Consider the following 12,382-nt stretch of genomic DNA (forward strand, 5'->3'; position numbering starts at 1 on the left):
AGACCTTAGCGTAACCACGTAGCACTGTGGCCAGGATGTTAGTTGAGAGGCAGTATGATCTTCTCCCTTGTCACCTCCAAGGACATTGTCGTCATCAATACCTCTTCATCACAGTATTTTGTATCATCGACTTGTAAGCATTCCACCCACTCTTTGTATTCTGTCATGATGAACTCTTTGTTTTCACTGACCCAGATCATTTTGTAGGTGTTCCACAGAAATTTCTCTTTGTAGAAGACAGAAGTTGAGCGGGTTCTGCACTACGCGAGTTGTACCTAAACACACATGATGAACCTTGCATATAACAATCACCGTATGACATAAGATGAGAGCAAGGAAGCTGGGGATGCAACACTTTCTGAGTTCCACGGGGTGTGGTCCTCGACGAAGAAGCCATCAACATTATGTAGACTGCCGCCAGCCGGAGGAGTCTCCATATCCAGTTCCATCAGATGAAATGTTTCATTATGTACCAAGGATAAAAGAGAATACAGAACAGCGCATATGCAAATTTTGCTACATTAACGCGTGCCTATTAATTCCCCATCGTGATTAATCGTGAGAAATCGAAACTTCCACCTACCATATTAATTCAAGATTTCACATTGTTGACCACATGGCCCACCCTATAAGCCTCGCCTGCCCATTCACGCAGCCCTTACAACTCGTCTCTACCTCTTTCATCTATCCCATAATATATTTCTAGTTTAATTCGTTGCGACCCCGCCCCCAAGGGAATTCTAGCTAGCTGAGATTTATGGTCTCTCGACGGCTGCGGAGTTGGCGGCGGCGAGGAACTAGTGGCTGGGCTACACGCTGGACCTCCGCACCATGGTGGAGCATGGTGGCCGGGGTATCGAGGAGAGGCACTGGTATCTTCTCCACTACCGCCGCCGTCAATACATCCCCACCTCCATATTGTTCCTCATTGAGATGTAAGTGTTCCACACATTTCTATGCATCATGTGGTGATCAACTCACTGTTTTCAATGATTTGGCACGTTTCGTAGGCATTTTGCATAAAATTATATCTTTAAAAGATAGGAGACGAGTGGGTTGTGCGACGAATGTCGCGTAGATCAAGAACCATACCATGTAAGATTGGAGCGAGGAAGCCATAGATTTCACTCTCCCTGGCTTCTATGAGCTGCCATCCTCGACGAAGCCACCAACATTGTGTAGTGTGGTGATTTGGAGGAGTATCCAAATCCAAATCCATCATTAATTGTAAGAAAAGATAATAAATATCGCACCACCGTCGCATATAGATGCATTTTTTGTCACATTATCATTTTCCTATTGATTCACTGTTGTGATTAATCATGAGGGCTAAAAAACTACCCAATTAATTGGAGTCCAGACCGCTGGCTGTGTAGATTGAATTATCGCTGGATGGGATCGCACTGAATCAAATCGGAAAGTTCTGGTCGAATTGGAAATTTTGGGTCTTGGGTACACACGGCATGATGAACTGTTAACAGCCGCATGAAAGGCCACGCGAGGCTGATGTACATATTCGGCCTTCAAATGATGCGTTGGTATTCGCTAGTATCCAGTGTTGCTATTTAGGTGGTCTTGGCATTCACCTCCGGAAACTTGGCCCAATACCAACCACCACCCCCGCAACTTACGAGCTTCATCTGTCAATACCGAGCACTACACATTTGCATTGCTATGAAATTGAATCCCCCACAAAACATACCGCTTTGTTGACCCTGAAAGAAATGGGAAGGGATGAGACAAACACATCAACACGAGAAGAGATGAGACGACTAAGAGCTCAACAACGGCAATTGGCCAAGCTTCCCCTTTGGTGTACATCCATGGAGCTCGACAACGGCAACCATGTTCCTTAGTGTATTACCACTCCATCTCTAGGTCCCTCTTTCCTCTCCTCCAATGGCTTCCTATTGTTGCAGTCACGTCGATGGCCAAGAACATGCCTTGAGGTTCCTCTTCAGGCTAAACTCCCTACGCACCTGCCATCACATTTGATTTCTCGCCGGAGAAATCAAGGATGATGGATAGCATCTTCATCTCGGGCAGTTCTAAAGGCTACGACTATAGCAGTTGAGCAGATTTGGTAGGGATGTTAGAGGGGATCCCACAGGTACTATCTGCGGCACCGGTAATAGATGGGAGTGGTATACCGATGGGGCGACTGCTTGGGTATGGGCTAGACCAGGTCAAAGTACTAATGGGCAATTCAATACATTGGTGATCCAAACAAAGTTTGGAATTGGTTTCTCTCTCAAAATACCAAGCACCCAATGCATGTACACCCAAAAAAATAACTTGAACTATAGCCCATTTCAATGCCTTGGTTGATTTGGTATTGTAGCCCAATTCGATTCCTTGGGTTGAATATCTATGTCCAAATGAAGCGCTAGGGTTTATAGCCTCCCAACTGCTCGAAGATGGTTGTGGTGGCATTAGCAAGGGTGTCGGGATTGGGTTGTGAGTTGGACCTCCGTGGTGCGGCGGCGCCACCAGAGAGAGGCATGACTACCGTTGTCCAGACTTTTTCATCGCATTCGTGCAAGAATTCCACCACATTTCCTTGATTGCTATATTCATGAACCTTCAAGGGACAAATTGGTTGAACGCAAGGTGGAGGGGGGAGGAAGAGAAGAGATTAGGTGGATGGTGCATACGCCCGACCTCCATGCAGGATGGACGGATCCACAGGGTTGTGGTTTATTTATTTATTATCTTTTGTTTCACATTGTGGATCGTGGTCATTTCGTGTTTTCTGTTGGTTGAATGAGAACTTTGGAGACTATTGCTAGCAGGCTGCAGTGTGAATGGATTGCTAGGAATATCTAGGGGAAGATTGATGTCCTTCCCACATCGCCTTTCGCCGGCCTGAGCCCCTCATCAGTCTCCGACCGCCTACCGGAGAAACAATAATGCCTTTGTCGCCTCAAGCACCACTGTCGACACCATCGCTTTTCATACCTGCCATGACACGCCTTCGTGATTTGGTACGTGTAGGTCACGTTAGCGCGGCACGCCCAAATCACGGTAAAGATGCACGCCGTCGAGGCCTAGCCAGCAGCATGCACTTCGTTTTGCCCCCCTCCGAGTTCGTATGATGAAGAGGGGTGGGAAGTCCTGAGCTCGAATTAGGAGGGGATATCACTTAACCATACTGCTAAGTTTAAGGTGGTAGATGCCGCGGCCGGGGGTGAAAACTCCCACCTCCTCTCAATGGATGAGGCGAAGGAGCAGTAGTGTTTCACGCTCGCCGAGGAGGCAAAGGAGCAGCACCTCTCGACCAAGGTCGAAGAGTTTTCGCACCATTTGAGGGACCTATTCCCGATCTTGTGTGTCAAGCCATGACAATGGAGGACGGCATAGAATACGGTGATCATGTTTGCGTGGTGTACTTCAGTCAGTGAATTATTGACTCGGGAAAATCGCTTGATGTATTCCCTTAGATTCTTGTCTTCTTGCTAGACGTGGAGCTACTGATCACATGTATTGCCCCACCAATTGTAGGTGTCCTGGAAGTTGTCATTGAACAACTTCTCTAGGGACTTCCAGTTGCTTAATGCATCCTTCCAGGAGAAGTATTTAACAAAAAAAACTTCCACCATTCATCCAACCCTACCTACAAACTAGAGCTTTACAACTTTGTCCCGAAAACTACCACTTTATGGCTAATTTTTTGCTAAATGTTACCACTTTACGTCTAATTTTTTGCTAAAAACTACCATGTTTGATGATTACCCGATTAGGCATTTTTAAACGTGTTTCTGACTAGCTGGGCCCACCCATCAGGTTGATCGTTATTACAAGTGAGACCCATATGTCATTCCTCTTCTTCATCCTCTCTATTTCTTTTGCATTTCAACAAACATCATGTGTGCATAGGCAACCTCATGATGTTCTGCACGTCAGAGCGACCTGCAGGTGAGCCACGGAACAAAGCACTGCATCTGCAATTTGATCTGATGGCCTTCGCTACGGCGTTGAGTCCCCCGGCTCCACCACCACCACTGTCGCCTCCTCATCATCGGCAGTGGCTCGACTCGCGTGTTAGTTTTGAACTGCTGGAAAAAATTCATTGTGAGAAGCTCAAGTGCAAAGCTAGCAGGCAGGTAGCTGGATGGATTCTCCTAGCACCGTACGTGCGACTCACTAGTACTAATTTGACCTCTTGACGAGAATGGAACAAGCGTGTGTTGTTCAGCCTCAAGGACGTGGGCCAAAAGGAAAGCTACGAGAGGAGGGGGCAAGGCGAGCGCTGACTTTGAGTTCCTTCTCATCGGGTGCTCGTTTGTGTCCATCATGCTACCCTATGGTGAGCCCTTTTCTAGAGGCAAGCTTGTGCTAACTCGATTCGGCTGGTCGTCTCCACCATGCCCCTGATGACGAGAGCGCACGATGGTGGAGCCTGGCTAGCTCGATTCAGTCGGTGATTGGAAACAATCGGAGGACGAGGCGACGAGGACTACCACTGATCAGTTCCTCCATGGGATAAGATCCATTGACATTTCAGCCACCCAGGGCGATTCTGGCGATCCCAAAAAAGGGACCTTCCCCCGCGTTGTCCCTAGCAAGGTGACTCGGGCGGCTGCCATCTCCTCCTGCCGGAGGCCCTCCCTGCTTCGCTCCTCCTCCTCCTCGCTGCTGGAAGCCGCTGTCGGGCAAAGCCTGCGCGTGGAAGCGGTGGCGGGGCAACTCAGTTAGTCTCCTCTTAGTGGTGGTTACTGGCACACCGGCGATGATGGATGATAGAGGAGCTCCGGGGCGGTGGCCCTCTTTGAGGCGATGGCAGTAGCGGTAGCCGCTTGGGCGGTGTCATGGTTGCGCTTGCAGGCTACACGTGATACCGCCGTAGTGGGCATGGTGGGGCTAGGAGTCGCCGGATCTGACCAGGAGTGGTTGGTCCCCGTGTCCTGCCATGGGTGGCAGCTTGCCAAGTTCAGGACTCCGCGGTTGCGGGTGGCATGATGTAGCATCGCTGGCCTTTGTCTGTAGGTCTGGATCGAGAGGAGGGTGGCGTGGGGGTGCTGGCTTCGGCCTAATAATGGTGGTTTAGCCCCAGCACTCTTCTTCTGCCAAGTCGTCTTTCTATCGGATGTCGACCTCTTGGACCTGGCCGTTGATGAGTATTGATCTTCCCTTTTGGATGGATTGACGTATGCCGCCCTGGATATCTAGATCAAAAAGGCTCCGGGCATGCGCGCTCATATTATCAGCCAACACGACCTCAAGAGGGCGGCGTGAAACTTTGATTTCTTACGGTGTCATGGGACATGTCTAGGTCAAGATTCTCATAGAGTCCATGATTGGAGATCTTGAAGCTTTGGTGGAAGGATGTATTGGATGTCATGAAGACTATGTGCCAGGTGATTGGTGACTTGCAACAGCAGCCTCGACAAGTGGGGGCAGCAACACTGGAGGATTGCATTTTTAGTGGTGCTCCTCGAGTACCGAGTCTTGATTTCCAGGGTGAAAACCCAAGGTATGGCCTTTATTGGTTGTACTTGGGAATGGACTTGTTGAAGGCATTGTTTTTGAATGAACTCAGACTTTCTCTAGGGTGAAAACCCAAAATCTTCGATCGGGCAACAACAACACATGTGCTTTGTTCCTTCTTAGAGGTGTTTCTTTTGGAGAACCTCTTTTGTAATCAGGGTGTTGTCTTCATTGGTGGTTAGAGTGCTGCTGATACTAGTGATTGATCATCGTGGTGGGGTCTTTTTTTTCTTCTGTTATTTTTTTGTTTTTGGCTATGTGTATCCTTGATGCCTTTGGACATCTTGTTAGTACAGAGGCTGGGTGTAATTGGTATTATTGCAACATTAATATATTCCCTTTGTCGAAAAAGATCATCCATGGGAAATTTAAGAGGAAGGAAATAAAACTGACATGTGATCCCCGCATGTTAACGGTCAAAGTTAAAGGTGTTAACTTTTACAATCCTGAAGTGTGGGCCAACCCTATCATAATGACATTTATTTTGGCTAAATCGGTCAGTGGTAGTTTTTTGGTAGGGTTGGACGAATTGTGGTAGCGCCTCCAGGCCATGGTTGAAGAGTTTTTGCACCATGTAAGGGACTTGTACCCGATCTTGTGGGTCAACCGTTGACAATGGAGGTTGGTGGAGAATACGGTGATCACGTTCGTGCTGTGTACTCCAGTCAATGAGTTCTTGACTCGGGAAAATCGCTTTATGTATTCCCTTAGAGTCTCATCTTCTCGCTAGACATAGTGTTGTGGGTCACATGTGTTGTTTAGCCTGTTGTATGTCTCGTGGAAGTTGTCATCAAACAACTTCTCTAGGTACTTACAGCTGTGAATGCATCCTTCCAGGAGGCTCGTGAGCCATGTGCAGGCAAAAAAATGGCCACATACAGAGGCATGCATCACACAACCATGTAGCCATTGCCTCTGGAGGTGACATAGGTGATGTGGTTGTCTGTGAGCCAGATGTAGGGTTTGGCTATGCCAATGTACTTTTATACACCACAGATCAGAAAGCAACTTCAAATTATGGATGTGGGTGCCAATGGCGCTCGGCCCTGAGTAGGCGACGTCATCATCTTGAAGGTGATGGTCTTGATCTCGGGGTTTGGTGTCCTCATCCCCACACCCACTATGTAAAGATCATGACCCCAGGTATCTTGGGGTGGCCCAAGCTATTGCTGTGTAGCAGGTCGCCTCTCCTCTCCCTCCTAGTCCTAGGGCCATCGGACGTGGGCGAGCTCGTGCCTGTCTTGTGTCCAGCCAACCTAGAGTTTGTCGAGGCCTTCGAGCGGTGAACGGAAGAGCCAGAGTTCTGTGAGACCTCTATGCTCCTGGTCTTGGAGCTATCCATGATCAAGATGGCCCAAGCTTTGGAGATTGTCTCCTGCTAGACAACCGATTCCTAGAGTTGGACACGGATTTGGTGGTGCTTAACATGACCTACCACACCTTTTGGGATCTCAATTGCATGTGCCTCCATCATGGTAACGACAGGGGTTTGGATCGAGAAGGCAAAGATAGGGACGTCCTTCTTCTTATTCTTCTTATTCTTCTTCTTCAGGAAGTTGAACTCGGTATTGACTTGGCAACTACGATTGCACAACTCTTGAACGTGTTCGCTACACTGTGCAGCTAGCTTGTTCTTTGGGCGCTCAACCTCCTCCTCCTTGGCGGACAGGTAAAGGTGCACCACCTCTAGCTTCACCCCTTCGGGACTTTTCTCAGTGATGAGAGTCATCAACACATCATAGTTGGCAGCCACGCTAGTTCCATCCCTTGTCATGAAGACCTCACAAGCAGTGTCATAGCTGGTTGATCCTTCACTTTTGTATGGATCAGAATCGAGGACAGGCAAGAGAGAGTTTCCATTTTTTTCATAAAAACATTTGTTTTAGTTGTTGTGGATAAAACCACAATTGCTAGAATTACTCTAAATAGCCATGTGATTACAGATTCAACACTTGTTTTGTGCAAGGTGAACATTTATATTTGTTCTAAGGTTGATAGGAAACACAAATTACCTTTCCACCCTCCTGAAAATTGAACTTTCAGCTTCATATTCCATTCAAGTACTAGGAAAAGTTTTTACTGATAGTTAATAATTAATGAAGTGGTATGCATGGTCAATGGTGCCCCATGGTAACTGTCATGATGGTCGATGAGTCCTATGGTGGTGATTAGCATTCAAAACAGTGGCTGGGAAGGTCGATTGTAGCAGGAAATAGGTCAATTAACACATGTTAGAGATAACCTCTCTAGCTAAAATGTGGCATGTGGCATTATTGCGATAACTGACAGCTAGTAAGGGTAGATGATAGGTTTGTAAGCACATACATAGAAGAGGTGGGCATGAATGATCTAGTGGGGATGTGCAAAGGGTAGGTAGTGACGATGGTGAAGGTGTACAATTTGTTGTGCTGATAGTGGGTAACAGCAGTGACAAAGGTGACAACAGAGGTGAGGAATAAGTGTTAATTAATTAACATGATAGCATGGGCCAACTTAACTAATTCCTCTTGGGGCAAGAAGATAAGAAGGGGACAAATAGTTTTGTCATTTTCACTAAAAATTTCACAAAACCATTAGCATGTTTGCAATCTTGCGAAGTTCATGGATTTTCCAGCAAATGGGTTAATACACTAGTTTTTGAACCTAGTAGAAGCTTTATTCATTAGAAATTTAGCATAGTTCTTAAAACATACTAGTTAGGTGGCTGAATTTTTGCTTCAACCATGTCCCTTGAAGAAAATCATGTTTAATCCAAATTGTACCATCTTTTTTTAGTTCATATTTTATTTTACACTCGTACAGAAAAGGGGTCAAAGTTATGCCAAAAGAATACACTATTACTTAAAGTGGTATCTACTTAATTTATAGTTTCTAATATATTTTGTCCGTGTTACTTATTTGTATCATTTTATACTACTCAATACAAGAAAATGCATTAATTGTCACGAGCCAAATTGCAGATGTGCATGTGATTGTGAAACATGGATCCTTAGATATGTTGAATATTTACAGATACATTTTTCTAAGTATATAGTTTTATTGTCATATTTTCTAAATGGCTCACTTTTAAGTTATGAAAAAATGGAAATAAAAAAGAAGTATATCAATGTTCCTTTCCCGAGAATTGGTGTCAACAAAAATTCCTTCAGCCAATGTTGTGTGTTCTTCTACTGCATTTCCCCGAGCCATAGCCCCATGTTCCTTGCTACTCCATGTTAGTACAGAAAACTACACGGATCTGAAATAATATTTGATCATCGTGGGACTTTCCGCATTGTTACAGAATTCTACCGGTGATGATGTTTTTTATCAAGGCAGTTATCTTTGGCCAAATTTTGTTATACATTCACTTGAATATTTTACTGATAATACTCGTGATTTGTGGCATTTGGATCCAGGTAACGGACTGCAAGCTTCTACGGGGCATGACATTGGTAGTGGTCAGGTAAATTCTCCTTATCTACCAACAAGAAATGACTACTACATTCTAATGCATTTGAGAATAACTAGCTTAACCAATTTTCTATTGAACCCAGTTTACCAATGAGAGTGCATTTCTGAATCTCCGTAGCACTGAGCTAATGCTTCAGCATTTTTATGACTATCTTAAATGCAGACAAGCACTGGTGCCTGGTACTCATGGAATGAGACCAACCCGTATGATGGGATCCTAAACCTCAAACCACCTAACTTCACAACCCTCCTAACCATCATGTACGGTGAAGGATATTGGTATGAGGTTGCGAGGCACCATGGCAGCATGGCTCACCCCCAGGATGCTTCATTTGCCCCACTATTGCACTTCATGAACAGCCTTGAGCCGCATAATGTCGAAGACGACCCCTACAACGAGCTCAATGTGTTGCTCAAGGAAGATGTTGGTGAAAACAATTGTAGACATGCATGTGCCACCGATGAGGATTTGGCTATGGAATTTCTTGTGCATGATTCTGAATGATTGTGTCTAGGTTATTTATATATTGTACCAAAACTTTAAATTTTATTCAGACTAGCGGGTGTGTTATGTGGTTGATTTTCTCGTGTTGTGGGTGGAAAGGTTACGATTTTTTCTCATTTGGATGAGATGAAATCATTGTATTTGCAGTAATTTTTCTTATGTATATTTGATTTTGGCAATGTTACATTATTTGGCATGGTCTGTACATTTAGTCGCAAAGTAAGCTGGATGGAGAAACTGTTATGCGCAGCTGATCAGAAGTGCATTTGATAAGTTCTCAAGTTTAATTTTTTTTGATAGTTTTAAATGCAATAATTTAACATGAATTCCAAAGGAAGTTTCACATACAACATTAGGAACCTTTCTATTTTTAGGATGGTGGAAATTTCATAAGATGTTTATAGATTTTAATCATTAGGTAGAATTTCTTAATAGGCCCTACACGACATCTCACTCATCTTAAATTCAAAGTATAGCTTAAAACATGAAACGCCCCATACAAAATTAAACAATCAAAATCTTACTCTCAACGGAATAAATACATAAATATTAGTCTTTAAGTCCATGTGTGAGTCTTAAGACGAGACTACCCAACATATATACTTTTACATGCAAAGCATTGTTTTCTATAAAATAATAAAATTTAGTTTATTGTACATTGTGTTGAGGATATTATTTGTGCATGTATATTGTCTTTTGTACATTAGGCCCACCTCTCTAGTTTGTTGTATAGATTGAGGTAGAGGTCCCACATTGTACTCATATATACCGTGCACATTGCACCGAAGCAATATATCGTGCAATTCATACATCTACATGGTATCAGTTTTTAGGTTCTAAAACCCTAGCTTCCGCTACTGCCGCCGCTGCCGCTGCGCCTTCTCCCACGCCGCCGCCGCCGCCGCATCATCCCAACTCCCTGCCAACCCGCCCGCTCGCGATTCTTCCCAGCCCGCGTGCTCGGCCACCCGCGCGCCTCTCTCTCACACGCGCCCCAACCCAGCGTAGCCTGCAGGCTTCCGTCATCAAGCCTGCCAGCTTCCGTCGCTAGCGCCACCCTGCCAGCTTCTGCCTCGCGTCGCTATCGCCCTGCAAATTCCACGTGATTCAGCTGCTCGCCAACACGCGACCCTGCCGCCCAACAGATCGCCTGGCCGCATCTACCTCCTACCACCTGCTGCCGCCGTCTGAGTCGCTCGCGCTGTCCCGTTTCCGTCATGTCATCTGTCACGTCATCCGCGTCCACCAACTCCAACCCGTTCGCCGACGCCAACCCTCCCGACGTCACCGAGCTCCGCCAATTCAACATCCTCGAGCGAGTGCCGGTTCGTCTCTCATAGGCGGACTCCTCCTACCACACGTGGAAGACGTATTTCTCCCTCGTGTTTCAGGAGTATCATCTCATGGACCACGTGGATGGCACCGTCGACTCCAGCCCCGTCCCCGAGTTTCACGACTGGTCCACCATTGACAGAACGATCATCCGCTGGTTTTTCCTCACCATCACGCCCGACCTCTTCAAGACGGTCGTGACGGACGGTGATGATGCCTGCGCCGTGTGGACCAAGTTGAACGGGCTCTTCACCAACAACAAGCTCCAGCGTCGCGTTTTTCTGCAGCAAGAGTTCTTTGGGTGTCATCAGGACAACACCTCCATCGACGACTATTGTCGCTGCCTTAAGACTCTCGCTGACGAGCTTCGCGATATTGGTGCCAAGGTCGATGATGACCTCCTCCTCAGCACGCTCACCGCCGGGCTCAACGAGGACTTCGGCAACGCCGCGGGGAACCTCAGCCTCATCCCCAACCCGTCATTCGCCAAGTTCATTGCGTACCTCCGCTTGGAGGAGCGGCGAATGAAGCAGGTGAAGACGCGCACCATCCACACTGCCCTCGCCGCCGGCACCACCCGCGGCGGGCCTCCGGTGCCTCCTTCTGCCCCGGCACCCTCGCAGCGTCATCAGGCGCCCTTCCCGGTGCCCCAGCAGCCGGGGCTCCTGCCACTGCCGTACGGCCCACCCGCGCCCCCCCCCACTCCTCCCACGGCGGCCAGCAGCAGCAGTAGCAGCCGCCGCAGTTTCAGGTGCCGCAGCAGCTCCAGGTGCCGCCCCCATGGGCCTCCGGCTACAACCCCTGGACCGGTGTCGTTCATGCGTACACCATGTCGGTTCCACGGGCTCCTACACCGACGCTTCCCATGTCGCGCCCACCGGCGCACCAGGCATACTACGCGGCTCCGCAGCCGTATGGAGGATACCCACCGCCGCATATGAGCGGCACCTACGGTCTCCATGCGGCCCTGTCGCCGCCCTCGCCGGCCCTGCCACCGACACCTTGGGATCCGGCGCTTCTCGCCGCGCTGCACGTTGCGCCTACGCCGAAAAACTACACTGGAGGCGGTGATTGGTACATGGACACCGGCGCTACGGCTCACATGTTTGCTCATCCTGGTAATCTTGCCTCCTTCACTCCTGTCACCACCGACCGCCACATCATTGTCGGCGACGGTTCCACACTACCTATCACACATGTCGGGCATACTTCTTTTCCTTCTACTTCTATGCCTATTACTTTGTCTAACATTCTTGTGTCACCTCATCTTATTAAGAACCTTGTTTCCGTTCGTTGTTTAACTCGTGAAAATCCTGTTACTGTTGAATTTGATGAACTTGGTTTTTGTGTCAAGGACGCTCGAACCAGGATGGTACTTCACCGATGTGACAGCCTCTACGAGCTCTATCCGGTGCATCCGCCGTCCACCTCCACCACCACACCGGTTGCTCTCTCCGTCGGCGTCGATCTCTGGCACGCTCATTTGGGTCATCCCAACCCCGTCACACTTCGTCATATTCTTAGGAGTTTCAGTTTCAGTTGTAATAAGATAGAGGATCACACCTGTCATGCCTGTCATGTCGGCAAACATGTTCGCCTTCCGTT

The 12,382-nt window shown here is 47.4% G+C and overlaps 1 protein-coding gene across 1 annotated transcript; it reads left to right on the plus strand.

Moving 5' to 3' along the window:
- The first annotated feature begins 680 nt into the window (after positions 1-680).
- LOC147960295 (uncharacterized) lies at positions 681-9,544 on the plus strand. The gene is made up of 3 exons (XM_087537947.1): positions 681-935; positions 8,886-8,932; positions 9,104-9,544. The coding sequence occupies exons 1-3, from the start codon at positions 758-760 to the stop codon at positions 9,443-9,445; spliced, it is 567 nt and encodes a 188-aa protein (XP_087394073.1). The 5' UTR covers positions 681-757; the 3' UTR covers positions 9,446-9,544.
- Positions 9,545-12,382: the final 2,838 nt, after the last annotated feature.

This window comes from Triticum urartu, chromosome 7A (genome assembly GCF_056163025.1).
Source record: "Triticum urartu cultivar PI428250 chromosome 7A, HENAU_Tu73, whole genome shotgun sequence".
Taxonomy (NCBI): domain Eukaryota; kingdom Viridiplantae; phylum Streptophyta; class Magnoliopsida; order Poales; family Poaceae; genus Triticum; species Triticum urartu.